Consider the following 27,439-nt stretch of genomic DNA (forward strand, 5'->3'; position numbering starts at 1 on the left):
CTTTGCTTCTTTACCAGGTACATTTCTAAATTTAATGAATGAGTGAATTAATCTCCTCTCCAGCCTTAACACCTCCTCTGTGAGTCCCCCATGATTTCTCCAGCATGGAGCTGTGGCTCTAGCGGAGTTCTGTGAAATGCCAGGACTATCTCTGGCCTGGGCCCCCTCAGCCGCACGCCGAGACTTCCCTTCCTGTGACCTTGCACCCTGCCTACCAGCACCCCTTGGGCAGCTGGCATAGACACCTGTGCTCCCCTCAGCAGCCATTACTCAGGTTCTTCTAGAAGCTCCGGCCCTTGTCTTGGGGAAGTGCTCCCCCATTCCATGGGATACTGGGAGCCACCAATCACACCACTATGCCCGCCCCCAGCCCAGCCACCAGTCCCAGGACAGAGCCTGGAGCATGTCACTGATGCTCGGCCCGTCAGCCCTCCCCTGCCCTTGAAGCAGGCTGTGGGGAAGCAGGTGCCCGGGGTGGTTGGGGAGTGTCTGCTCCTTCCCTACATCAGTGGGAAGGTGGGTGGCGATGAGGTGGGGCACGGGTGACCCATCACTCTGGATGCCCCTAGGCTGGTGCAGGGTAGGAGCTTAAGAAACAGCCCATTACAGCCGCCGGCTCCCCAGCCCTGACATGGGGTGTGATCTTGACCTGAGAGCGACTGGCCCACGACTACTGTGGCAGGGGATGGGGGTGGTGTCAAAGGCCCCCACTTCGAGAGAGAAATCACAGACCCACTTTTTCTTTAAAGAAAACAAGTTTTATTTTTATAATCAGAACATTCTAATAAAAATATTATTATAATATTAGCTACCTTTATTTTCTGGGCCTTGGCTCTGTACCAGGCGTGCCGCGAAGTGCTTGCCCACGTCGGTCAGCCCCCTGAGGCCTCCCGCTTCCCTGAGGTAGGTCGGAAGGAATGCCCCCAGTGCCCCCGACTCGGCGGCCCGCCCTCCCCAGATCCCTCTGCCAGGCTGCCTCTCGGCTCACTCCCTCCCCTCCCTCTCTGAGCCAGGGGCCACCACACAGCCCAGGGATCCCACCCGGGAATTCCCTGATGGCCTGTGGGAAGGTCTCACCTCCACCCTGAAGTGCGCCCCCAAGGAAGGTGGGATGTGTCTCGGCTCCGTCCCGCCGCCCAGGCTGGTATACAGCAGGTGACAGCATGAGGGAGGGCGGGTAGGCGAGGCTGTGGGGTTCTGCCCGCGGAGCCTCTCGCCACTCAAACCCCACCTTGGCCAGCATCACCTCGGGCCCCACTCCCTCCCACCCTCTGAGGCCAAGGACGGGGACAAGCGCTGAGACAACTTGCTGTCGCCTGGTGAGACCAGCCTGGAGATGCCCACCCTCCGAGGGGCTCCGTGCCCTCCAGCTGGCAGACGCCTTATCACATGGAAGTACTGTCACTGTGTCCTCGGGCGGGGCCGACGACCCAAGCGAGTCTCTCAGAGTCAAAAATAGGTTCTGGATTCTTGGTGGTGGGAGTTCCGGTTGAAAAAATAGACTGACATTCTGAAATCATCTTAGTAGCAAAACATCGACGGTAAGAAAGAGTTGCAGCTTCGACAAAAAGGGACGTCGCCAGCGGCCCTGCTGCAGCCGGAAGCCTGGGCAGGGGGCAGGCCGTGCTCTAGAAGATGCGAATTCCGGAGGCAGGTGCCGCCCCCTGCAGCTCAGGGCCCCACGGACGCACCCGCAGCGCACCCCTGCCCCCACGCCCTTGGGCAGCGCTGGACTAAGGCATCTGGAGCGGGACACAGTGTCTGCACAGCCTGCCGGGCGGCCGGTCCGCAGGGGGGGCGGGTCCTGGCGGTGCTGGGGGGCGGGGAGGGGCGCGAGGCGCGGGAGGAAGGGCGGCGGCGGGGCGAGGTCCGGGGAGATGGGTCCCGGGTGCATCTCTGGACAGCGTTCGGTCTGCCTCGTCCCCCGAGGTCCTCCCTCAAGACGCCGCGGGGCCTGGATCGAAGGAGACGCGGCCTCCAGTCCGGCTGGGCTCAGGCGGGCGTCCCACAGGGTCTCCAGAGGCCCCGAGCGGGGCTGCGCCCCGGAGCTGCTGGCCAGCGTGGGGGTGCGGGTCCGCGGCCCCCCTCACTGCATCCGGTCGGGCTGCAGCTGCGGCGGCTGGTACTGCACGAAGGCGGCAGCGGGGGCCGCGGCCGACAGCGCCTGGGGCAGGGCGGCCGGGTAGCCGTAGCCCACGAAGCTGGCGGCCGTGGCGGGTGAGGCGGCGTACGGGTACTGATCGAAGGTGGCCGGCGGGTACTGGGCATAGGCCGGGCTGGCTGGCGTGTACTCGATGTAGGGCGAGGACAGCGACGGGACAGGAGCGGCCGGGATCACCACACTGGGCTGCACGATGGCTTGCGGATAGATGTAGTGGGGGGTCAGCCTGTGGAGCCAAACACAGAGGGTCAGGGCGAGAAGGCAGGGCTGGGGAGGGCTGGCTGTGGGGGGAGGCTATGTTCCCCGACCCTGGTCTATATCTCGTTTGTGAAATGGATGCGGCCACAACCTACCTTCTCTGAACACACGAGATGGGCTCCGCTCCCAGGGCCTTTGCACTGGCTGTTCCCCTGCCTGCTACGCACTTCCCCCGCCATCCGCAGAGCTCCCCCTGCTCCACAAGCCCTTCCCAGGCACCCCCAGCCCAACCCGATGCTCCACACTCCTCTACCCCCCATAGGGCCAGCTATGATTGGGGGGGTGGTGGGCAGACTTAAAAATGCTTGACAATTTTCAGATGGTGACAGCAGAGAATCAAACCCGGTGTGGGCCTTCTGAGCACAGGTCACTGTGTGACTGCCCAGGTCACACCCCATCCCTCCACCTCCCCGCTCATCTTCCCAACATCTGCGATCCGCCAAGTGACATCCTGCATGAACTACGGGCTCTCCCCCACTCTGTCACTGGCAGCCCAGGGCCGGGCCCAGAGCAGCTCAGCGAACATGTGCTGAGCCACTCTGTGAGCGATGCAGTAAGGACATCGATGAACACGAAGAGGACAAGGAGAGGCCCTGGAAATCAAGGCCACCAACCACCCCCAGTGCCCACACCCTCACACGGTGACAGTCACACGTGCCCTCAGGCTGCCCTTCATGGCATCATCTTGTTTCACAACAGAGAACAGAGCTCCGGGCTTCAGTGACCTGCCCAGGGCCCCCCAGCCGAGCGGACCACAGCAGCATCTACAGGACGGGCGACACACCAGAGGAGCCCGAGTGTCCCCTGCAGGGGAGACAGCAGCAGCCAATGTCCCTCCAGAGCACGCCACACGTGGTGGTCACGAGACCAGGGGCTTCAGCTCAGCCCCCCAAGGACAGAGACCAACGTGGTCTATCCACGCCACAAGCCACGTCGGACACACACCGGTGTGGATGAGCCCGGAGCGCATGCTGAGGGAAAGCTGTTACACACACACGGTGGGGTCCCACCGACAAACAAGCTGCATGCGAGCAAAACCCAGGGGGGAGGGGTGCCTGGGTGGCTCAGTGGGTTAAAGCCTCTGCCTTCGGCTCAGGTCATGGTCTCAGGGTCCTGGGATCGAGCCCCACATCGGACTCTCTGCTCAGCAGGGAGCCTGCTTCTCCCTCTCTCTGTCTGCATGTCTGCCTACTTGTGATCTCTCTCTCTGTCAAATAAATAAATAAAATCTTTAAAAAAAAAAAAAAAAAACCCAGGGGGGAACGAGGTCAAATCGCCAGGGGCTTCACAAGGGGGCTGGGATGGCGAGTGAGGGCCGATGACAAAGCTCCGAGTTAGACGGGGCCGGCCGCAGCACACGTCTATGAATGCCTTTCACGCCTGAAGAGGATAGCTGTTCGGGGACCCGTCCTTACCGGCACAGCGCGGCTCCCAAAGGGACAAACCCTGCAGGAGGGTGATCCACTGGCGAGAGCAGAGAGCCGGCTGGGCCCAGTGCAGGCAGGGCTGGGACGAGGACCAGTGGGGGCGGGCAGGGCACGGGGGATCTGGGAAGGAGTGGGCGTCGGGCCACAGCTGCCTGGGGCCTGAGAGGTCACCAGCTCCAACCTCAGCATCCTTACTGCTGCCATTTGCCCTCCCAGACGGCAGCACTGCGGTGGTCACCGCAGCAACATGCCCCTGCTGGTGACAGGCTGCCCCCCTCCCCACGCCCCACCTGCTGCAGTGTTCACCGGGAGACCTGGGCAGCTTCCCCCAGGAACCCCACACTCTTGCTCGGGGCCAATGCGCCCAATGCCCCCGCCCCAGGAGCCTCTGCCGACCGCCTCCGTCCTCCCCCACATAAACAAGAGCCTGGAACAGAGCCAGGCTTAGGTTCAAATCCTGCTCGGCATCCCAAGCAGCACAATGGCTTTCTCCCGTGTCTGCTCAGGACAGGGATACGGCAGTGAGCAGACCGCACAGCGCCCGGACCCCTAGAGCTTGGATTCCAGGGCGGGGACAGACACACAAACAATCCAACCCATGAACCAGAGCAGGACTGCGGGGAGTGGTCAGGGCAGGCTTCCCGGAGGAGGGAGCAACTGCACTGAGCCCAGAGGACAAGACAGCTAGCTGCGGGGAAGAGCCTTCCAGACAAAGGGAACAAAAAGGAAAAAGAAGTATGTGCACTGGAGGACCAGGACAAGGGCGGCAGGCTGTCCGCTTGAGACCAGATCCCCAAACCCCTCAGCCCTCCACGCCTCTGTCCCGCCCCAGCTGCACGCACCCTGCGGTGTCTCCAATGTTCAAGGCCATCCCTACCTGGGCCTGTACCCGCCACTGCCTCCCCCGGGGCCCTCATCCCAGGGGTGTCCTCCTGACCCCACCCAAGGTTGGCCCCATTCCCTCACCTCCCCTGCATCTCAGCTGAGCCACAGGAAGGGTTCTGCCCCGACGCCTAGCTCCGGAGAGTACCGGGCACACCGTGCTGCTCGAATGACCTGCAGGACCAGTGTCCCCGCTGAGAAGCACGAGGGGCTCTGCGGTCGGGACGCCTCTCAGGAAAGGAGCCAACTGCAGACACGAGGAAGTGTGTCTTGGTGCAGCGCCCACTGGGACGTCCCTGGCCCCATCAGTGCCCTCATCCGGCTTCAGGAGCCTCAGGAACATTCCTGAACCAGCAGCTACGGAAGCATGAAGCCCAGAACTTTTCCAAACATGGGCAGGGATGCCCCTGCCTGAGACACCCAAATGTTTGATAAAAACGTGGATCCCCTACACACCGAGAAGTCAGATAGGGTCTGGGAATCTGCACTGGACAGGCCCCCCAGGGATTCAGATACACACCCACACGCCAGACACGCTGCCTAGCCCCGGGCCGTGCTGTCCACAGCAGGACGCAGGGCTTTAAAAATGACAGGTTTGTGGCCATATCCCACCCCCCCACCTCCGGGTCCAGCCAGCGAAGGCAGTGGCCACACTTAACCAGGTTCTACACTCTCCCCTGCCAGGACCCGACCTCTGTCCTGGCCACCCCGGGGACACGCCGACATGGTGTGAGCCAGTATGTTTCAGGTAGGGAAGGAAGAGAGCCCCCCATTTGCTGACACGTCAGGATACCGCACATCTGCAGCATTCACCTCCTTCCCCAGGGTGCCGCGCCCCCCAGCCCTCTGCGACAAGCCTGAGATAACTTACAAAGCGGGAGCTGAGTCACCCCATTCCCAGAGATGGACAGTGAGGCTCAGAGAGGCCTGGATGGCACCGTCACACGGCCAGGGAGCGTCAAAGCGGGGTCGGGCTCCTTGTCCGTACACTGCCTGAGACCTGGGCCCGCAAGGGTGGGCGCTGGCTGGAGCCTGCGACCCTGGGCTCACCTCGGGGGCCAGTCCAGGTCTCCAGGAGGCCACCCAGATGGCAGATGGCAGAGCAGCCCCAGTCCACGACCCGGCAGCCCCCGGTGACTGTGTCCCTGCTGAGGAGCTCAGTGTATCCAGAGACTGGACCCCGGGCAGGGGTGTGCACCCCAGACCCAGATCCAAAGGAAAAGAAGGAATGGCAGTTACTGCTGCACAGTGAGGCCAGGAAAGATGACGGTGCTGGGTGAGTCGAGCAGAAGGGGCCGCAAAGTAACCCCCCACCCCACTCCCAGGCAGGGAACGGGCCCCACGCAGTCTCCCTCCTGCACGTTGGCCCCACAGCTCTGCCTCTGGGGACTTAACAGAGGTTGGCCTCAGGGCCCGCTGTGAGACCCAGGACCCTCCACCAGAACACCGGATCTCAGCCCTCGAGGGACACCAGGCCGTATCCAGAACATTTCTGTGGTCCCTCAGGTGGGTGGAGCCCAAGGAGGCCGCCGGCTCCCCACCAGGCACGGGACAGCCCAGCACAGAGAATCCTCTAGCATCACAGCTCCTCCCACGAGGAGAGAGTCTGCCTGAGCCAACTACGAAGCCAAGGGCAAATACAAGGCTCTTCCGTGCTTTCATGACCAGATGCCCTCGCCTGGGGCTGGGAAGGAGGCCAGGTGGGCATGGGGCAGAGCTGGAGGGGTGCGCCCATGCGCGGGCGAGCGGCACACACGCACACAGGGAACCCCGGGCTCTCGGGTGAGAAAGAACACCCGGCCACACCACCTGTCTGAGGACAGCCCCGCACCCTCCCCGGGCCCGCACGTGGCAGCAGGGGGAGGCTGTGGCCCCAGGGGACTGGGGACAGGGTGGATGTGCCCAGCAGGTTCCCCACTGCCCCCACTATTCCCCAGAAAGGTCAGGACGCCGCCGACCTCCACATTCCTGATCTTCAGGCCTCTGAAAAGGGCCTCACAACACTCCCTGCTGACCGAGGCTGCTCCGCCCGGCCCGCCCGCTCTCCCCTGCCACAGCCCTGTTCCAGCCCACCCACCCAGCCCCCTCATTCCCACCCCCAGGCCCGGGATTCTCCCTCTTCTCCACGCTAGCGCCCCCCACAACCACATCTCTCCAGGTCGAGCCTCCATCCACCACAACACAACATGGCAGCAGTATCGCAGTCCCCACCCCAATCTGGTGACCAGAGGCTCATCTTAAAAACATCCAAGAGACCAGGTCTCCCCCAGGATCAGACCTCTCCTGTGACCTCCACACTGCCCAGAACCAAACTGCTCCCCCACGGCTTCCCACACAACCAGGCCTCAACTTCCCCCAACTTATCTCCACTCACTGTCCCCACTCCCACCAGACTCAAGAAGCTCCTCTACCACAGGACCTTTGCACTTGCTACTGCCTCTGCTTGCAGACATCTTCCCACAGCTCAAACCTCACCTCCTCAGAGGCCTTCCCTGACCAACCCCCAAGGCCAACGCCAGCACACTCCACCCACCACCAGTTTTATTTCCTTCTCACGACCTGAAACCTCCTGGTCATTTACTTTCTGTTCTCCTGTTTTCTCCACAAAAACAAAACCGAGGGGCGCCTAGGTGACTCAGTGGGTTGGGGCCACTGCCTTCGGCTCAGGTCATGATCCCAGCGTCCTGGGATCGAGCCCCGCATCAGGCTATCTGCTCAGGGGGGAGCCTGCTTCCTCCTCTCTCTCTGCCTGCCTCTCTGCCTACCTGTGATCTCTGTCAAATAAATAAATAAAATCTTAAAAAAAAAAAAAAAAAAACCCAAAACCGAAGCCCTATGAGGGAAGGCGCTTGCGCTGACTGCTGGGTCCCAAGCGCACAGCACATCACCTGTCAAGGGCTGAGGGCCCCAGGCAGGCCCCAGGATGGCTGGCACCCAGGTGGCAAAGGAGCCTCCCCCAGGGTTGCCAACGGTTTCCTGGGCCAGAAGTTGAAGCTCCTCGGAAGGCTCTAGAAGCAGCCCAGCCTGCAGCAGCTCTGCTCAGCAAGTCACAGGTGGGGGGCCCCGGGGAGGCTGAACCTGCTGGCTCGATTCAAGGCTGGCTTTGGTGTTTGCCAGGTGCCTGGCAGCCCCAGCACTGCCTCTGTGGGGATGGGACCGCCGTGAGGCCTCAATCCTCTGTGCACCCCGGAGAGCCTGACAGCACCAGAGACCCCCCCGCTCCCCAGGCCTGAGGGAGGGCAAGGAAGAGCCCCCAAGCCAGCCAAGGCACACGGAAGATCCTCTCTGTGTCCCAGCCACCCCGGCCTAGCCCCAGGAGAGCAGCCTCGGAGCCCTGGCGGGGGAACCGGGCCAGGCAGCAGCACGGTCAGACCTGGGGTCAGAACCCAAAGGTCAGATGACCCCAGCACCCATCAGGGTCCTGCCAGGTACCATGATGACCTGTGGGACTGGACTCTCACGGCCTCAGTGCAGTCCCCCGGGGAGCCGTGATGTCAGCCAGGACCCAAGGTGTCCCAGGTTAACCACGCAGCACCCCCGCTGACTTGGCCCAGTGGAAGTCCAGGGGTCCAGATGCGAGAACCCTGAGTTTGGATCTGTTTCCCCTTCTGTCAGCAGAGAGGGCCACTGAGCCCCAGAGCACCCAGTGGGTCCCTGGAAGTCCCTTAAGAAGGCAGAGGTCTCGGGGCTCTGAGCTGCAGGGCCTGCGAGCTCCCAGGCAGACGGGGTGCTGACACGGCCAAGGGCAGCCAGCACCCAGGGCCCAGACAACCGACCACACTCCTCGCACACTCAGAGCAAAACTCAGCCAGAAAGAATCGCTGCAACCCTGAGGCTTCCACTTCTGAATGCAAAGCCACCCCAAAAATAAAACAGGCAAATGAGCCCATTTCACTTTTTTCTGCTCCCTGGAGGTTTTGGCCCGCTGTGTTGGACACCGAGGCAGCCGCTGGGGGTGCGGTGCGAGGCTCTGGCCACAGGGAGGGGCCTCGAGCCGGGCGCCAGCACTGGCAGGAAACAGGCCCCCCGCCCGGGAATCCCCGTAGGGGGACGTGAAGGCTCCCGGGGCCACCCGCCAGCAGGCAAGGGTGGGGGTAGCGGGCACAAGGCAGGTAAGATGTACGGTCGTGGGACAGCGCCAGGCCTCGGCACGGCATCTCCACCCCAACATGCCCGAACCTGAATTCCCACTGTTCCCCCAAACCTTCCCCCACACCTGCCTCCCTTCCCCAAGGTCGATCCAACTTCCACTTGTTCGGCCCAAAGCTCTGGAATCATCCCGGACTCCTTTCACACATTCTTCAAAATGTACCCTGAATCCCACAGCTGCTCACCCTGGCGTCGGAGCCAGCAGCCACTATGGCCTTGCACAGGGACCGCCATGGGGACTGCCGTGGGGATGGCCAGAGCCTCCCTGCTGGCCTCGGCCGTGAGGGCCCGCCCAGCAGCCAAAGGGATGCTCTCAAGACACGAGGCCGTCATCCACTCGGGCCTACCTCCATCCCACGTCAGTCAGAATAAAATCTAAACGCGCCCCTGGGCCCCCCACTCCCCACTCCCCCCTGCTGCTCCTGCTGGCACCCCAGCCCAGCTGCTCTCCCCTGACGGTGCCTCCTGCCACCTGGGCTCCCTGCGCACGCCCCTCTGCACCCCTCACGGGGCACGGCTCCCCCTCATCCCCAGCCCCGGCCTGCAGCAAAGGAAGCAGGCACCTGCGGACCGACCCGGCTAAGTGAAAGCCCCCCGGCCTCCTCCTCACCCCGACACAGGAGGCAGTGGGAGCCTTATGGCAGACGACCCCCCACGACCCCGCAGAGCCCTCATCCCGCCCGCATGGAAACGGGGAAGCTGAGGCTCCACGAGGAAAAGTCACGGTCCGAGGCGAGGCCCACGAGAGTCGTGAAAAGGGCCTCCAGCATCCATGGCTGGAGATCGGGTCTCCGCAGCAGGGAGCCTGGGAGCACTCCCCCGTTCCCCCTACCCGCCCCAGGGCACACCCGCGCAGTGCCCAGCAGAAGGCCCTCCCTGCCGGGGCAGTGGGCCGGAGCGAGGAGCTCGTCCTCCCGAGGAACCCCAGAGCCGCCCGGAGGCTGGTTTCTGTTACAGCCGCCGGGGACAAACAACAGGTGTGCACGGGTGGCCCACAGGGGAGGGCCACGCTCCGGCCCACGCCTCGCTCCGGTGGGTGCCAAACAGGAAGCTTACAGCGTGGGGAGCGGGGCCGCCCCAGGCACCCTGAAAGTAAAAACAAGCCAGGTGACGCCACAGCGGGCACCAGCTTCCTCCCAGCCCCCACAGCCTCCCGCTCTGACCTCACTTCCTGCCGTGCCCCTCGAGATGGTGACCCTCCCCCCGACCCCCTGCAAGGCTCTGCCACTCACTCCCCCCCTCCACCGCCTTTATGTACTTTGGATTACGAAACAACGGTAGAATCCCGAGAAGCTGCAACAACGGACAGGGAGGTCCTGTGGGCCCTCCTCCAGTGTCCCCCATGGGTGACGTCTACCACCACCCAGCACGCTACCAACACCAGAAGCCTGATGCCTGCCGGCTGGCGGCTCTGACCTAAGCCAGAGGCCCTGGTCAGATGTCAGCCCTTTTTGGCATGTCTGTCCAGGACACTCTGTCACCAGCCCAGATGGCCCGCCCACCATGACAAGCACCAGGCAGAACCACTCCCCACGAGGACCTCCCCCCAACCCAGGGTCGCTCCACCCAACACCACTGCCGGACCCTCACTGGCACGGAAGAGTCCTTAATGGTCTGGCGTCCCCGCAGGAAGGCGAGCACCCTGAGGCGGGGAACCGACTGTGTCTATCTTCTGTCAAGTATCCTGGGCCCAGGGCCTGGCGTCCAGCACACTGAAGGCTTGACGAAGGAAGGAAGGACTCTGAGCCCTGTGTGCGCCACGCTTCTGGGGACACAGCCATCTTCCTGTCCATCCCCAGGCCCCCTCCCACCCTAGTGACCCGGGGACCGGGCACAGACCACTCAGCGCGCACACCTGTGGCCTAGTGATGGCGAGGGCAGTGGGGGCTTCACAGGGGGCCTGGACGCTCTCAAAGTCCAGGGCACACACTGTCTGAAGAGGATTCCGTGACGGTCGTCGGTCCTGGGGTGTCTGGTTCTGGTTTGTCCAAGAGCTGCCCAGACGGAAGTGTAGGGGCCTCGTGGAAGGAAGGAGGGCGCTAGAGCCTCCCAGCCGCAGGCAGCCGAGCTCAGGCAAGTGTCTCCCCGCCCGGCTCACCCAGTGCCTCCACAGGCAGCTGGATCAGCACGCCTTGTCAGGGCGCTGCCACGAGACGAGTCCCTGAAAAATCCCCAATCTTTCTGCGTGGTACCTGCAACCTGGGCCCCACCGTGCGGACGGGGACATGAGCTTGAGCACACCCTGGAACCCCTGCTCCAGCACACAGCGACCCAGCTGTCTGGGACCCGGGGCCTGGCCGCCCCCCACAATCCCCAGGCACGGAGCGGGGCTTGCAGGGAAGGGGCACAGAGGCCACAGCAAGGCCCCCTTAACAACAGGGGCGGGGGCTGTGCCCAGAGAAGCAGCGGGCTCTTCAAACATAGCCCAAGGAGAGGCTCCAAGTGCAGCCAGGCCCGGGACAAATCTCAGATCCTGACAGGCCTCGGGCCCAGGCCTGGACACACAGCCTTTGACACCAGGAGGTCCCTTCCAGGGCAGACCCAAAACTGCCCCCGACAGGTGCCCTCTTCAAACGGCTCCGAACTTTCCTGCCTGTGGGCTACAGACTGTCCCACCCAGGCAGCAAAGAGACGCTCAGCTGGATGGCCTGTGGCCTTAGTCGCGTCCTCCCGTGATTAAGTCACTTGTCACCTGCCAAGGACCTCCCAACCTCAGGCCTTGACCCCACAGTTACAGGACACGAGTGCCAGGAAGGTCCTGAAAGACCCCAATCTGCTTTAAAAGACGGAGGGCGGGGGAAAAAGCTGAACACGTAAGAAGTTCTCGGGGCGATCTTCTGAGCTGACGTTTACAACCCAGCAGGCAAAAGGCTCGTGCCGCAGCCTTGCCCGAAAGCGGGGCTGTGGAATCTCTGTAACTGTCTAAGCCGCAGGATCGGAGCCAGGGAAGTTCGGCCAGGCAGGAGAGGGGTTAACTGCTTTCAAAAGCCCGAGCTGCCCGGCTCCGGCTCCCACCGTGCCCTCGGCCAGCAGCAGGCCAGGCCTCCCTGCCAGCCCGCAGCGCCCAGCGCCCACTGCTGAGTCAGGCCGGCCGCGCTCCCGCCCGATTGTTCTCGTTCGCAAAGACAAAAGACAAAAGGGACGCTGACGGCCCAACTCTCCCGGCTGAGGGGCACCGTGGGGGGGTAGGGGGGACGGCTGACCCCGGGCAGCCCCGCCCCACCTCTCTGGGGACAGCACCCCTAGGGGCCCCTCCCACCACCTCGGAGCCCAGCACGGCCTGGTGGGAGGGCAGCGTGACCCTGAGGGGCTTCGGTCCACCGGCCGCTGGAAACGAAGAGCTGGATGGTCCCTCTGACCCCTTGTCCCTGTTTGGGTCTCCGCCCCCTGGCAACCGGCAAATAGAGCTGGCGGCCTTCTCATTGTCACGGGTGTCAGATGCCAGCCAGAGATTCAGTTACCAAACACTGTCACCTGAAGTCAGGAACGCACAGCGGTAAAATCCATGCCGACCCCCACTACCCTCGTGTGGATGGCATTCAAGGGGCCCCGAAGGGAAAGGCTGGGGCACCCTTCCCAGCTGCCTGCCCCAGAGAGTGGCGGGGCAGACTGCGGGTTCAGAGCCAGCCAGCCTGGTTTCAGATTGCATCACTCAGGTCACCTTGGCAGACCATGAACCTCTGCCTCAGTTTCCTCATCGAGGAAGTGAGGATAACATCGGTTCCGACCTCAGAGGGCTGTCGTGAGGACAGGAGGGAGTGGGGGCCGGGGGCACGGGGCACCCAGCTCCAGGTGCTGGCACTGCGGGAAGGGCTTATCATTTCCATCGGGGAAACAACAGATAAGGCACCATCACCGGCCGAATGGGCCCGGCTGGACCGTGCCGGAGCCGGGACTGGAACCCTGTACGCTCCAGAGGCTGAGTCCTGACGGTTACTGGAGCCTTAGAGCAGCTGTAATGGATCAGAAAAGAGCTTGAACTTGGGAGGGGAAGGCACTGCTTCATCTGAAGCAGGACAGAGCCGCAGGTGCTCCCGGCCTGTGCCCTGAGCTTCGGGCACCCGGCCGCCCCCTCCGGCCCCGGTCCCAGCTGCGTGGGATGGACCTGGGGAACAGAGCCAAGGCTATGGAAATTGAAGAACGCCCTCCCCGTGTGACCTGAATCCCAAAGAGGAAGGACTAGGGTGATGGCAGGTGTCCCCAGATACCTTCCAAGACGGCTCCAGACGCTGATGAAGCAGATCCCAGGGCAAGAAGGAAACCCAGAACCACGTGCTCCCGGCCGCCCCCGGGCTCCCTCCCCGAGAACAGACCAAGAGCCGAGCTCCCACACACGCCAATCCACGTCAAGGCCACCACGCAGACACAGATGCTGCCTGTCTGGGCAAGCACCCCCAAGTCGCCCCCGAAGGGAGGTGACAGAGCAAGTCCTCGGCCATCTGTCTGACCCGCGCAGTCCACCCGAGCCCAGCTCCCACCCCTGCCCGGGAGCCAGGCCGCCCCTGAGCTGGGTCTTCCTATGGCAGACGCAGACACAGGCTCGCACAACGTGAAGCACAAAACCCAAGGCCAGGATCTGGTCTCTGAGAGCTTAGGAAGTGCTGACATCCTACCAGGGGCCGCCTGTCTGGTAACAGCCCTCGCCACCCCCATCAACCCGCTCCCGGCCCTGGGGCACACGGCCGACATCAATCACGGGGCTGGGAAGTCACACCGCAGGGCAGGCTCCTTTGTGGCCCCGAAGTGTGTGTGCCCTTCTGCAAGCAGCTGCCAAGACTCATTAGACGTTCCAAAAAAAAAAAGTGAGTAGAGGGTGGGATGGGCTGCACCAAAGCACGGCGGACAAAAGGCCCACAGGCTGGGCCCCCTTGGGCTGGACATCTGGCCTGGAGCCTGTCTCACCTGCTGCAGCTCTCCTAGGCATCAGACCCTGGGAGGCAGAGACCTGCTGCCACCATCTGTCAGGCACCAGAGCAGGTCACCAGGCCCCCTGAGGAGAGCCCAGCCGCCAGTCCCCCAGAACGTGGGCCATGCTTCCAGAGTGCTCCTGTGCCCCCGCCGGGCCCAGCCGGAAGCTCTCCGCCCACAGGACTCGGAGATGCCTTACCGTTCCTGTTTCCCAGGGAGGAAAACTGAGGCACAGATGGCTGTGTAAGCCACTAGAGGCCACACACCTAGCAAGGGGGAAGCCAAGACTGGAGACTAGGCGGGCAGGCTCCTGTGCCCACACACTGTGGCCTCTGTCGGGGAGTGGAGAAGCACTCTCTGCCTTCTCTTAGTTCTCCCAGCCTACCACGCCCTGCCCGCCCTCAGAACACAATCCTGTTTCTGGGAATCAGAGAAAGTGTGGAGGCGAACAGCACAATCAACACTGTGGGGCCAGCAGCCCTGGGGAGAAAGACTCCCTCCGACCGAGGGGCGCCCTCCGGGTGGCCGGCTCCGGGTGGTCTGCCACCCCACCCCCAACCCTGCCCCCAGCAGCCACATCCACTCACCCGTAAGTCCGCTGGATCAAGGTGGGGTGAAGCTGCTGTACGCCAATGGCGAAGCCTAAAATGAGACAGCAGTCAGGGGCTCGGCCTCACCCCAGGGAGCAGGAGCACACAGCTGTACCCCCCCCCAGCCCCAACAAAAGGGACCCATGATGGGTTTCCTCTACACTCCCAGGCCACCATCCCACCAAGCCCAAAGCGCCCTGCCCAAGCCAGACAAGGGAACAGGGTGGCAGCAGCCTCTGGCGGTCCGTGCTCCCACTCTCCAGCCCCGGGAACCAACTTCCTCCCTTCCTCCAAGACAGCTGAGGACTGGGTGATGTGCCCTCCTCACCCTGCCCCACGCGTAGGGTGCCTCCCATGCCCCTAGACCAAGGTGTCCAGCTCCCAAGCTGGGGGAGGACGGCCTCGTGACGGTTCTGCAAGCACATGATAGCAGACAGCCACTCCTGGGGCAGGGCCGGGGAGGGGGGCCGTTTCCACCCCACAGATACCAACACTGAATATAGCAATCAAGACGAGCCAGGGAAGGAAAACACGGGCTCTCTCACCCGTCTGGAGGCTCCTCGGCTTGGCACCCAGATAGGCCAGGTTCACGTTGGCCTTGCGGCCGTCAATGTTGGGATTAGGGTCTTTGCAAGCTCTCTCAGCTGCTGCCCGGTCCGCCATGGTCACCTGGAGAAGCACAGACGTTTCAGGGGCTTCCCTTACTGGGTGGGAGGAGCAGAGGGTTCTGCTCCCGCAAGGGGCCCTCACTTCCCCCTGGGGGGGGGGAGTGACCCAGAACCTCTGGCCCCATCCCCACTGGCCTCCCACCCTGGGGCCCTCCCACAGAGGCACCCCTGGATTCCAGCTCCTCCCTCCAAGTTCATGCGCTGGGAAACCTAGCCTCCAAGGACAGAAAGGATGCCCAGGGGAAACAAGGCACCCTCCCCCGCCCAAGGGAAGGCAGTGGCCCTAGCCCTTTCTGCCCGCCTGCCTGTGGGGGGTGCGAGTGTCCTCCCGGGAGAGGTTGGGGGACGCTACTTAGAAGGGAAGGAGGAGACAATTCTTCAGGCCGTTTTTTACTTAAAATGATGTTTCTTTGGGGCGGTTAAGGGAGCTTTTGTAAAATACTGGAAAGGAGAGGGTACTAAAGGCCTCCAAAGCGCCTTGAGGCGAAGCCTCGGCTCCTGCTTGCTTGTTGCTCCAGGAGGTCCTGGCAGCAGCCAACTGTCCCCAAAACCTCTCCGCAAACTCAGAAGTGCTAACTGAACACAGCGGCTCTGCCTTTTAAACCGGGAGTGGGGTGGGGGAGGGAGCCGGCGCCAGGTAGCGGCGGCGCGACCGGCTGGAGCGTGAACCTCCGCCCCCGAGCCCAGGAGGGGGCGGCAGGTGCCGGGGCGGCTGGGCGTGCGCCCGCCGGTTGACTCAGCGCCCCCGGCGCGATAAGTGCGGGACGGGGTGCGCGCCCGGCCGCGGGGCCACTTACGAAGCCGTAGCCGCGGGACTTGCCCGTCTGACGGTCGGTGATGACCACGGCCTCCTCGATGTCCCCGAAGCCCTCGAAGTACTTCCTGAGCGAGGCGTCGGTGGTGTGGTAGGGTAGGCCGCCCACGAAGATCTTGGTGAACGTGGTGTCCTTCTGCGAGCCGTGCATGGCGCCGGGGGCGGCCGGGGGCCGCGGGAAGCCCGCGCTCGGAGCGCACGGCGCGGGCTGCAGCAGCATGGGGGGGGCGCCCCGCCGCCTACAGACCCGGGCCGCGCGGCGCTGGGCTCATGGGCGGCGGCGGGGAGCGAGCAGGGCAGCACCGGCGCCGGTCCAGCCGCCGGGCCCGTCCACTCGCGGGCCGCTCCCGCCGTGCGCGCCTCGCTGCGCTGCGCTCTGGCCGGCGCTGCGGGCACTCTGCGCCCCGGCGCCCGCCCCCCGGGCTTTGTAAGCGGCCCCGCCCCCTGCGGCCCCGCCCCCCAGCCGCGGCCCCGCCCCGACACGGGCGCGCAGGGGCCGCCGGGAAGCGTAGTCCCGGCCCCGCCCCGCCTCGTCCCGTGGGCCCGGGACCCTGGGCGGGGCGGGGGTGGGGGCGGGGCGGGCCGACTCCACTGACCCTCCGCAAGAGGGGCGGTCCGCATACCCGCTGGATTCCCGCCACTGCCCTCGTGCAGTGAACTAGAGGGAAGCGATGATGAGCAACATGTTTATTGAGCCAACATTTATCTCAGGGCGAGGTAAGATACGGCAACATGTATTAGAAGGTGAAATGATTTGTGTTTTATATGCAAATATGATTCACTCGACGAATCCTTTTCAGGGCCCCGCATGCAACAGGCACCCCAGGATGGGGCCGCATGGGTGCATGGAACATACACTCTAGCTCCACGGAGTTCTATGAATAAGGCAGGTCAACGTCAAAAATACAGTGTACAACCGGAAAGGACAGAAACCTGGCGTCTGCCATCCAGGAAGGTCCCCCCGGAGGGTGTCTAGGCAGGGGGAGTTGTTCTGGCCTCGTCAAAAGTCCATCCGCAGCGGATATCACGGATTCCTCCCTCTATATGGGCGACCCTGGGGGAAACGCAAGCTCAGGGTGGTCCGGTCCCTCTGTCCCTGTCCCAGCCACAGAAACAGGCCATGCCAGGGCCTCTGTGAGCTCCACACCGGGCAGGACCGGCTACAGAACTCGTTCAAACTCATTAGCAATTTCACATCAAACAGCAGAGCATTAAACCCTGCGTGGGACCTTTCTGAGTTCGGGGCCGTTGAAGCTGGCCCCGGCGTCAGCGTTCCCCGCTGGCGGGTCACAACTTCGGGCAGAGCAGGGCACTGCTCCGGGCCTCCAACCCTCCGCACGGCCAGGGGCGGCTGTGCACACACACTAGCGCCGCTGAGAACTGCAGCTCTAAGTGGGGTCACTTTGGGCGGAGCCTGTCGCCTCGGGGACAGTGGGACACAGGCCGGGGTCTGCCGGACTGGGAGTGGCACGGCCTGCCTTGTGCCCTAGTGTTTCAGGGTTCATCCAGCACCTTCTCTGTCTAGGCTGTGTTCGACTCCAGACCAAGACTGTCTCAAGTCCATGGTCCCCTGGCCCTGCTCTCCTTCCTTCCCTCAAACCTGTGCCTGAGCCTCCCCCCGACGCTGGGAGCGGAGTCCCCAGTCTTTAGCAGTCCTCCTAGGGCACAGTCCTCTGTCCCACCTCATTCCTCCCTCAGTCCTATCGCTCATGTCCCTCCAACACCCCAGCCACACTCCTGCCTCCTTTATCCTGCTTCTTTATTTCCTTCGAAGTCCTTGGGTTTCCAGAAGCCCCGTTCACCTGTGCGTGTGCGGCTCTCCCTCTTCTGCTAGGTGTGATCTCGGATGTCTTGCTCAAGCTGTAAGGCCTGGCAAGCAGAGCGCCCTCGGCAAATGTTTGTTGAGTGAATGCACGATGACACGGAGGTGAGGAGAGCTCTCCCCCAGACAAGGGGCCCTCAGAGCGCCCTTTGGAAACTTTGATTAAAGTGTGGCCTAAACGTATTTCCTAGAGGCCAAGGAAGGCGGCCATCACTCGACCGCGTGATCTTGGGTAAGCTGAGTTCCTTCGGCCGGGCCTCAATTTCCCCTTCCGTCGCAGACAGGGCCTCCCGGAGGCTGCCCCAGCCCTGGCCAGGACGCACTTGGGCGGGGGTGGGCAGTGCTTTCGCTGCGGGCGCCGGCAGCCGAGGCTCTCCGCCTACAAGTCCCAGAGCCCCCTGCGGCCGGCCCCGCCCGCCCCGCGGCGGCCCCGCCCGCCCCGCGCCCCGAGCCCCTCCCGGCGAAAACCTGGCGCGAGAGGAGCGCCGGCGTGGAACGCGGCTGCACGCGGGCGGCGGGCGTCTGCGGAGCACGTGCTGGCGCCGCGGGGGCCTGGGGTTCCCCAGTCTGGGGCGGCCGCCCAGGGCGGGGACACAGGCTCGGAAAAGCGGAAAGCGCGGGGCTTGGGCCGGGCGTTTGTCCCCGGCGGGCTGGCTGCGTGCACCTCGCGCTCCTTGGCCCGGGGGAAGGGGACCCCTCCTCCTCCCCCCGGCGGGGGGCCGTGTGTGCCTTAACGCGCGAATGCTTGGGTGGGGGTTCCTTCGCTCGTTCACTGTGGCCCCCTGAGTTTCTGCATTCCTGACCTCTCCCGTCGGGTGGCGCCACTTCCCCACGTGCCCCCATCTCCGCTTGGGAATCCGCTCTTCCCCCTTCAGATCCTTATAAATGGTCCATCAGGGGTCAGGCCCCGGGACACTGCAGGTAGGAAACAAGCCTCCGCCGCCGCCGCCACCCCGAGGGCTTACATTTCAGGAGTGGAGAGACATGGATGAATGGTGACTGTTACGTTTAGGTGTCTAGAGCGGTGAGAAGGGAGCAGACAGCAATAGGTGTTCTTTAGAGTCCGGGAAGGCCTGTGGGAACCGGGGAGAGCCAGAGCCACACTGAAGGACAGGGAACAGCAGCGAGAACAGAATGCAAAGGCTCAGGGCCACCAACGTCGATCCAACATTTTTTGAGTGCGGGCACTTTTATGGGGTCAATCGTCGCACACCACTAATAATGATAAAGTTCATTATTTGCTTGGGGCCAGGTCCTTGACTAGGTGACCTTACGTATATGAGATGATCTAACCTCAAAACAGCCTTTGTTATCCGTAGGTACTATTAGCCCAGTTTTCAGAGGAGGCCACCGAGGCTCCAGGTGGCTTCCCCAAGGCCACGGAGGGCTGTAAATGATGGCCAATCCATGGTCTCATTTATTCTCCCCATAGCTTTTTTTTTTTTTTTTTTTTAGATTTTTATTTATTTGACAGAAAGAAACAGGGAGGGAGGGAACACAAGCAGAGGGAGTGGGAGAGGGACAACAGGCTTCCCACAGAGCTGGGCGCCTGCAGGGCTGATCCCAGGCCCTGGGGATCATGACCTGAGCCAAAGGCAGACACTTAAGGACTGAGCCACCCAGGCGCCCCTCCCCATAGCTTTTAAGGAAGACTTGTCTCCCCACTTTGAGGGCTGGGCCCACTTTGGGGGTGGGACCACAGAGAGGTTAAGTGAAGCAGAAGTCTTGGGGGGAAAGCCCAGACTCCCAACCCTAGTCTGGAAACGTGGGTCCTTGCGTGAGACCGTGCCCGGGTGTGGCCACGTGTGGGTTGAATTGCGTCTCCCCCCAAATATGTTCAGGTCCTAACCCCTGGGACCCGTGAATGTGACCTTTTTTGGAGGTAGGGTTTTTTAGAATATAATCAATTTAAAAGAAGTTCGTATTGGATTAATATGGGGCCTAATACAATAACCGTGGTCCTTACAAGAAGCCCACAAGAAGATAGGCACATGGGTAGCAACAGAGAAGGGGCTGAAGAGAGACATCTACAAGCCGACCATGCTTGCTGGTGGCACCGGAAGCTGAGAGAAAGGCACGCATGGAACAGACTCTCCCTTCTTCGCGCGTTAGAGGGAGTGCAGCCCTGCTGACCCCTTGACTGTGGACGTCAGGCCTCCAGAACCATGAGCGAATACATTTCTGTTGTTTTAAGCTACCCACTGTGTGGTCGTCGGCTGCGGCAGCCGTAGGATACTCACGCAGTTGGAGGTCCTGAGGAGGACAGAGCTCTGAGTAGATGCAATCCCACAGCCTGTCCCTCTTGGGTCTGGGAACCGTCTTCAGAGCCCACCGAGGGTCCTGGGACTCCTGGGTGTCATTCCCCGACCCAGGCATGGGTGGCAGTCCTGTACCGCTCTGGGCTTCAGCTGCTCAGCCTGGTTGGGGGGGATCCGAGTAAGGGTTCTTGCACTTACGCCATCCTCCTCCTCCCCACCCAAGCCCCACCGGGAACAGAACCAGCACCTGCCTTCCCTGCGCCCCTCCCGGCGGTCCCCGGAGCCTGGGCTCTTTCCCTCAGCGAGCAGCCAGGCCGGGACCCCACCACCCCCACCTGCATCTCAGAGGCACTGTCTGGTCTCTAACATCCCTCAAAAGCTAGTATCCCTGCCCAGCACCCCCCACCTCCGTTTGCTTCTCTAGGAACTGGCCGTCTCCCCGCCAGAGGCCCGCTGCAAGAGGACAGGCTGCTGTGTCCCCAGGGCCTGGCACAGGGAAAGCACTCGGTCCCTGTGTGCTGAGTGAGGGAACAAGCACACAGAGGAGCCCATTCCAGAAGACTGGGAGTGGGGGTGTGCAGGGATCTTCGTGGAGACCCAAAGAACTCAGGGTTTCTGTGGCTTCAGGCTGGATTCACCTCAAAGCCAGGCTGTGGGGGACAGCGGGGGAGGACAGCGTGCAGACCCCCTGTGCCCACCTCCCCCCCCCCCAACTGGAGGCTCGGGGAACCTTGAAATTAAATATCAAGACAACAAACAAAGGAGGAAGCGCAGGAGACTTCAGGCTTGCAGACCTTCTTGGGCCGGCAGAGCCCGACGGGCCAGCACCTACGGCTTGGCGGGTCCCCTCCCTGCTCACCGTCCACGGGTGGTGAGAGCCGCTCAGCTTTCTTTGCAGGCACCGGTGGGAGTGGGGAGCAGAGGGCAGGCCGAGCCCAGACAGCCCCACGCTGGTGTCCTGCATGCATCACACATCTGCCAGCGACAACCCCCTGGGCCTCAGTTTCCTCAGCTCTGAAATGGGCATCATGGTAGCGGCTTCCTCATAGAGGCCCTTGTGAGGCTACAGGAGGAAAACACAGAAAGTGCTGAGGTCATCCTCGTGCTGGGAGCTTGGTAAATGCTAACTCCTGCGATTTTCGGGTTTTGTTTTACCAGCACGCCTCTGTCTGCAGCCTACACAGCCACCTGTGGCCCGGGGGGGGGCGGGGGGGGGCAGGTCGCCAGCCCTCCCACACAGGCTCCTTCAGGGGTTCCCACGGCTTGTGGGACAGAGTCCCGAACCCCTCTGTTGGAGATGCCTTCCCGACTCCCAGCTGGTGTGGAAAGGCCCAGCCTGTCCCAGCAATGTCCCCTCTCGGGGGCCCCCAACTCTTTGTGGGCCTGGGATCCCCGGTAGTCAGCCGAGACCTTACTCCCCTCCTCAGATGGATGGTTTCCAACAGTAAGATAGTTAGCCGTGCAAAGGAGAAGAATCACCTTAAAATACAGCTATTAAAACATTTTTAAAAAATAAGTGTGTGAGGGGCACCTGGGTGACTCTGTGGGTTAAGCCTCTGCCTTGGGCTCGGGTCGTGGTCCCGGGGTCCTGGGATCGAGTCCCATACCGGGCTCTCTGCTCGGCGGGGAGCCTGCTTCCTCCTCTCTCTCTGCCTGCCTCTCTGCCTACTTGTGATCTCTGTCTGTCAAATAAATAAATAAAATCTTAAAAAAAAAAAAAGTGTGTGATACAGGCATGTGTGTGCCCTTTTGCTGACGCGTTAAATCACAAGAGCAAGTGGTGGCTTTAATGGTGCTGGTGCTGTGGTTGTGAAGGAGCGATGAGCAAAATGGGGGAGCACCGTGCCCTGCATGCCACGGAGCCCTAGGGTTCGGGGTCACAGCGGCTGCCAAGAGCGCTGGTTGCCTGGTCCCGCCTCTGTGAAGAAGGCTCTTTCCCCATCAAGTTCACGACCCTGCGTTCCGCCTCTGGGCTGGGTGGGTCTGCGGCCGCTCTAAGAACTCCTTTGCATTACTGCTCCAGCGACCCACCCTTTAAGGCTTAAAGCAACACAGATCTCCCCTCTCGTCCTCCTTGTTCTGGAGGTCAGAGCCCCGCAGGGGTCTCCCTGGACCAAAGTCAAGGTGTAAGCAGGGCTGGTTCCTTCTGGAGACTCTGCGGGGCAATCCGTCCCCTTGCCCTTTCTCAGCTACTGGGTTCCTTGGCCTGCAGCCCCCGCCCCCGTCCTCAGAGCCGGTTGCTGCTCAGTGGTCTGTCCCACGCCGCAGGAAGGGGATGCTCTCTCCCTCTGCCTCCGGCTCCCATGGCTCCGTGAAAGATGATCCCATAATCAGCATCATCTCCCCATCTCAAGGTCCAGAGCCTCAGTCACGTCCGCAAAGTCCCTTTGCCACATGAGGTAGCATGGAAAGCCATCTCGGGGCTAGTGGGGTGTTTCATCAGCGGACAGCGTGGGCCACTGCCTCGGTCACCCTTAGGAAAGTGGCCAGTGCTGATTTGAAAACATGGATTAGAAGCAGGACGGTTCCCGCCCTAAAGGCAGCACACCTCCTGCCACTCTACAGGTTAGCGGGTGTGGTGTGTGGCTCATCCCTGAGTTTCGAGAACTCTGTGAGGGCTGAGGCTGGGGAGAGGCTGAGCCTGTCCCCACAGTGGGAATGAGGGAGCTGGCCTGCTTCCGGGGACCGCCGGTCTGGGGGCCCTTCCCCAGAAGGTGCAAGAGACACTTCCCCCGGGAGCCCGGGAGTGTGTTGGTGACGGTGCCTGCAGGTACCGCATGGACATGGGTCTGTTCTGGCTCCATGGTGGGGGCAGGGGGCACCATGTCACACGGTTGAAAGGGGAACAGCTACTGGGAATGCTGTCCTAGGGAGCTCAGGCTGCTGTGGGAAAAGATCACAGACTGGGAGGGGGGTGGGGGGGTGGAGCTTAAAAGACAGAAGTTTATTTCCGCACAGTTTTGGAGGCAGAAGACCACGATCGAGGTGTTGGCAGGGTTGGTTTTTGTGAAGCCCCTGTCCTTGGCTTGCAGCCAACTGTCTCCTCCCCATGTCCTCACATGGTCTCTCCTGTGGGTCTGTGTCCTAATCTCTTCCTAGAAGGACACCAGCCACACTGGATTAGGGCCCATTCTGATGACCTCGTTTAATTTAATCACGTCTGTAAAGACCCTGCCTCTCAATGTTGTCACATTCTGGCGCACTGGGGGTTGGGACTAACCACAGGGATTTTGGGGGGACACAATTTATTCTATAACATCTCCTTACTTTGCTTTGGCAGACAAATCGCAGAATTGCACTGGGGGCCTCCCATGTGGGTCACGGGGCCCCTCCTGCAAAGTCCCAGTGAGGTGGCCAAGGACTGGGGTCATGTTACAGGAGGTCCCAAGACAGGAATTGGCCCACAGCACCAGGGGACATGCCATAAACCTAAAGACAGTGGGAAACCCCATGCCTTAAAGAATTCCCTCAGCAAAACTCAGCCTCCGTTGCAGTTTTTGCTGTAAAGGTCAAGCCCAGGACTCCTGGGTGGCTCAGTTGGTTAAGCGTCTGCCTTCAGCGGTTCAGGCCAATTCACAGACTCCCGGGATCGAGGCCCACGTCCCAGCTCCTTGCTCAGCAGGGAGTCTGCTTCTCTCTCTCTCTCTCTCTCTCTCTCTCAAATAAGTAAAATCTTAAAAAAATAAATAAAGGTCAAGCCCAGAGTCAGAAAGATGCGGAGTAGACATGCAGATTTACGTGGTGCCTCAGGCCCAAGGTCAGGAGGGGCTGCTCAGCCTGCTGAGGAAGGCCCCGGGCCCAGAGAGTCAAAGGCAGCCCCTCCAGCCCCTGGAGTCACGGTGACACTGCCCTTCGTGCCACCAGTGTCACGGCTCCAAAGCAGAGGAAGGGCCTCGTGCTTCTGAGCCGTCGCCCTCGTGGAGAAGAATCGGGAGCAGGAGGCAGCGTGGCCGGTGCCCCGGCGACCCGGGGGCCAGCGTGGGTTAGGGCACCCCGGGTGCTGGCAGTTGAGCTTCTTCTAGCGCTTTCGTCCACCCCGTCCCTGCCCGCCCCCACCCAGGAGGAGACTCCAAGGATGAGCTCGCCTGCCGGGTCTCCCCAGGGCCTGCCTCACATTTCAGCAAGTTTGCAACAGGCTTTTATTTGCTTTGGCAACAGCCCTCATCTCCGTATTTCTCAGTATATCGATGCAAATTCACAACAGACTCACAGCGGGCTAGCCAAGGGTTTCGTCTGCTTCTATGGGCCTTGCGGTGGCACACACCCGTTGTGATACACACACACACACACCTCTTAGCATTGCAGCCACACAGTTCTCCTGCCTCCTCCCGCCTCGTGCTGCTGGAGCTCTGAAATCAGGGCACCGCACTTCGCAGGCAATCCCGCCGCTGAGCTGGGAAATGGTGGTGCTCTGCGGGCGCCAGCCCAGCCCCCGTCACAAGAATGGGATGCTCCTGCAGCCAGGACGGACGTCCCCCGGCCAGCACATGTACGTCCAGAGCGTTCACAGTGACTAAAATTTGCCTCAAAATGGCCCTGGTGGCCACAGCACCCATCCGGGATGGAGGCTGGCATTTCCTTCTCTTTCTTTCCCAAAGCAGGGCGGGATAATACCGAAGGGGACTCTAGAGTCGTCCACACCACAGGCAACAGAACTTCAGCGTTCCACAAGGAAACCGGGCAGTGGCAGGGTGGGGGTGGGGGCATTAAATTTTAAGTAGGAAAATCAGGAATCTGACCTCTGAAAAATTACCGAATTTAGTATTTTCTAAGGAGGCCATCAATCCTTGTAAAGGTAAAAGTGTATAATTTTAAAGGATATTTTTCTAACAGGACAAATAATCCCTCAATCCCACTTCCCAACTATTTTACAAGCTTGGTAACACCACCGCGTGGGGAGCCCGCACTCATTTCTTCGAACAAGCCCAAATCCTAGCAGAATACGCAGCAGCTCCCTGCCGCCCGGCCCTGGGGTCGTGGGCGCCATCTGCTGGCGGCCTGGAAACAGGGCCTGGGGCTGCCCGAGCCTCCTCCTGGAGGTCTGGGGACAGCCAGGTCTGTGGACATTTTGGGGTATTTTGGTCCCATGGGAGAAGAACTTCCCACAGACGTCACCCCACCTGGAAGTGACAGCAGTAGCAGCTAGAATTTGAGCACTTACAATGGACCAGCTACAGAAGCACTTTGCAGGTTTGAACCCTGAACACTCTGACCGATCTTTTGCGAATGCTGTTTTTAATGTCTCCCGTTCTAAAGATGAGGTCCCTGGGGCTCAGAGAAGTAGAAATCACATGCTCACGGTCCCAGGGCAGGACTGCGAGGCAGGCAGTCCACGTCCTTAACTACGTACAATGTTATACGGGTATTTCAAAGGTCCTATTACAGTCCATAGACAGTCCTTCTCCCATCTGGGGGGCAGTGCAAGGAAGCAGGCATGACCCTTACACGTGGCAGTGTTACCTGTCCTCAGCCACGTAAGACGTAACAGGGGGAAAGCCCCAGTCCGGGACATGATTGAGGTCTGTAACACACACACATGTAGACACATACAGACACACAGAATGGTAGCCCGTTGAGCAAACAGTGATGCTTACCATCACTGTGTGTGAGGTGGGGAAACGTGTATATTTTAATGCAGTCTTGCAGCTCTGTTAAAAAAACGCTAGTAGCAACAATTGCAGGCATTTCACAACCGTGATCATGAATTAGTCTGGAAAATGCTGACTTCTGTGTTCCTAATGTGTTTGGTAATTTCTCATAGAGCCCCTCCTTCAAAGGAAGATCACGTTTCGGTTGAATGAAAAAAAAAAAAGAGTGGATTGACTTGGGGCGCCTGGGTGGCTCAGTGGGTTAAAGCCTCTGCCTTCGGCTCAGGTCACGATCCCAGGGTTCTGGGATCGAGCCCCGCATCGAGCCCCGCATCGGGCTCTCTGCTCAGCAGGGAGACTGCTTCCTCCTCTCTCTCTCTGCCTGTCTCTCTGCCTACTTGTGATCTCTGTCAAGTAAATAAATAAAATCTTTAAAAAAAAAAAAAAAGAAGAAGTGGATTGACTTAAAGAAAAATGAGGAAATCACGGTGAAAAGTGGTGACCAGATGAATGCTTGGGGAGCTGCGTGGGAACCGGCCCTGAAAACACCCCAGCAGGCGCCTGAGCAGCTCCTCACGCGACAGAATCCCGCTTCTCAGGAGGAAGGGCGAGGACACGAGCAGGCCGCTCACCCTGTTCTACCAGATCCACCCCCACCGTGGCAGCCTCGAGTCCAGGCCCAGGACAGATGAAGCCGCCCCTCACATGGGTCGGCCAGGAAGGGTTTGGGAGGCCCCTCTGATGGCAGAGGACAATGGAGAAGCTCGCGGACCCGCACATAGAGCACCACGTTTCCAGGCCATTTCGAGGTCTGTCTCCCAGAACACGCGGTGAGACCAAACACAGCAGGAACAGAGGTGGGCCTTGCTGCCCACGACTCCCACCTGCTCGGCCCCACCTCCGAGCTCTGCCTCCTTTCTCGCGAGTTCTCGCTGCCAGGCTGTGTCCACGGTTACTGCCAAGTGTGGCGTCACGAGCAGAGCAGAGCAGAGCAGAGCAGAGGCCTAGGAAGACCAAGTGGAGACATCATGCGAAAGCAACCTGTTAACTTCAGAATCTGGCTGGTGGGTATGTGTTCACTGTGAAGCTGGAGACACTCCCCGACACGCTCGGTAATTTTCATGATAAAATGTTGGAAGACGTAAATGAACAAGACAGCCTGTCTTCTCCACGAAGCTTACGCACCCTTCTTTCTAGGAGAGTGGGACCTCTGGTTTTAACCGGGTGTAAATCTTTTTTAAGCTTTTATTTGAGAGAGTGAGCGAGCGAGGGAGCACGTGCATAGAGGGAGAGTGAAAGGGAGAAGCAGACTTCCCGTGAGCAGAGAAGCCAATTACGGGACTCGATCCCAGGACCCTGACATCATGACCTGAACCCAAGGCAGACACTTAACCGACTGAGCCATGCAGGTGCGCCATGGGTGTCCCTCTTTAATGGCACAGTGACTTGTCTTTTATTAAGGCCGTCAAGATTACGCTTGTATCTTTCTGAACCCGAAGATGCCGGCGAATTCACGAGCAGCGTGTAGTGTGGGTACCTGCAGGGGTGATGTTTAAGACGGGGAGCTCCTCAGACTCCACATCCTTTTAGAAAACATGAAAATAATTATCTTAAGAAGTTCAGCGATTTCAACAAGTATTTCCTGGTTCATCACGAGTAAACCCATAGCAGGCTTTTATGCTCTAGGTTCTGGAGAGCTGGAAAAATGAGCCTTGGCCCCATCTACCAGGGTTCACATCCCTGTGGGTGCCAAGGAGCTCCCTCACTCCTGGTTTCCAGTACCCCAGCACGGGTAACTTTGGTAAATGGACTTTGGCAAATGTCTTCAATTAGCCAATGGCACAAACTACTGATCCCCTTGGTGATATGCTGAGGCCCAGTCTTGGAAAAGAACACGGCAAAGCTCCTGGTTTA

The 27,439-nt window shown here is 61.0% G+C and overlaps 1 protein-coding gene across 1 annotated transcript; it reads right to left on the reverse strand.

Annotated features, from left to right (window-relative positions):
- Nucleotides 1-745: 745 nt before the first annotated feature.
- On the reverse strand, nucleotides 746-16,256 carry RBM38 (RNA binding motif protein 38). Its single transcript, XM_080814659.1, has 4 exons — nucleotides 15,841-16,256; nucleotides 14,921-15,044; nucleotides 14,373-14,427; nucleotides 746-2,387 (listed from the first exon to the last, which is right to left on the reverse strand). The coding sequence occupies exons 1-4, from the start codon at nucleotides 16,075-16,077 to the stop codon at nucleotides 2,087-2,089; spliced, it is 717 nt and encodes a 238-aa protein (XP_080670785.1). The 5' UTR covers nucleotides 16,078-16,256; the 3' UTR covers nucleotides 746-2,086.
- Between the last annotated feature and the right edge of the window lie 11,183 nt (nucleotides 16,257-27,439).

Source organism: Martes martes, assembly GCF_963455335.1.
Source record: "Martes martes genome assembly, chromosome: 9".
Taxonomy (NCBI): Eukaryota; Metazoa; Chordata; class Mammalia; order Carnivora; family Mustelidae; genus Martes; species Martes martes.

Bases quoted from the DNA above. Each gene is read 5' to 3' on its own strand.
- RBM38 (XM_080814659.1), bottom strand. From the start codon at position 16,077: ATGCTGCTGCAGCCCGCGCCGTGCGCTCCGAGCGCGGGCTTCCCGCGG. The intron at 14,428-14,920 runs GTGAGAGAGCCC...GTCTCATTTTAG, and splicing joins GCCGAGGAGCCTCCAGACGG to GCTTCGCCATTGGCGTACAG. The intron at 2,388-14,372 runs GTGAGTGGATGT...TTGGCTCCACAG, and splicing joins TTGATCCAGCGGACTTACGG to GCTGACCCCCCACTACATCT.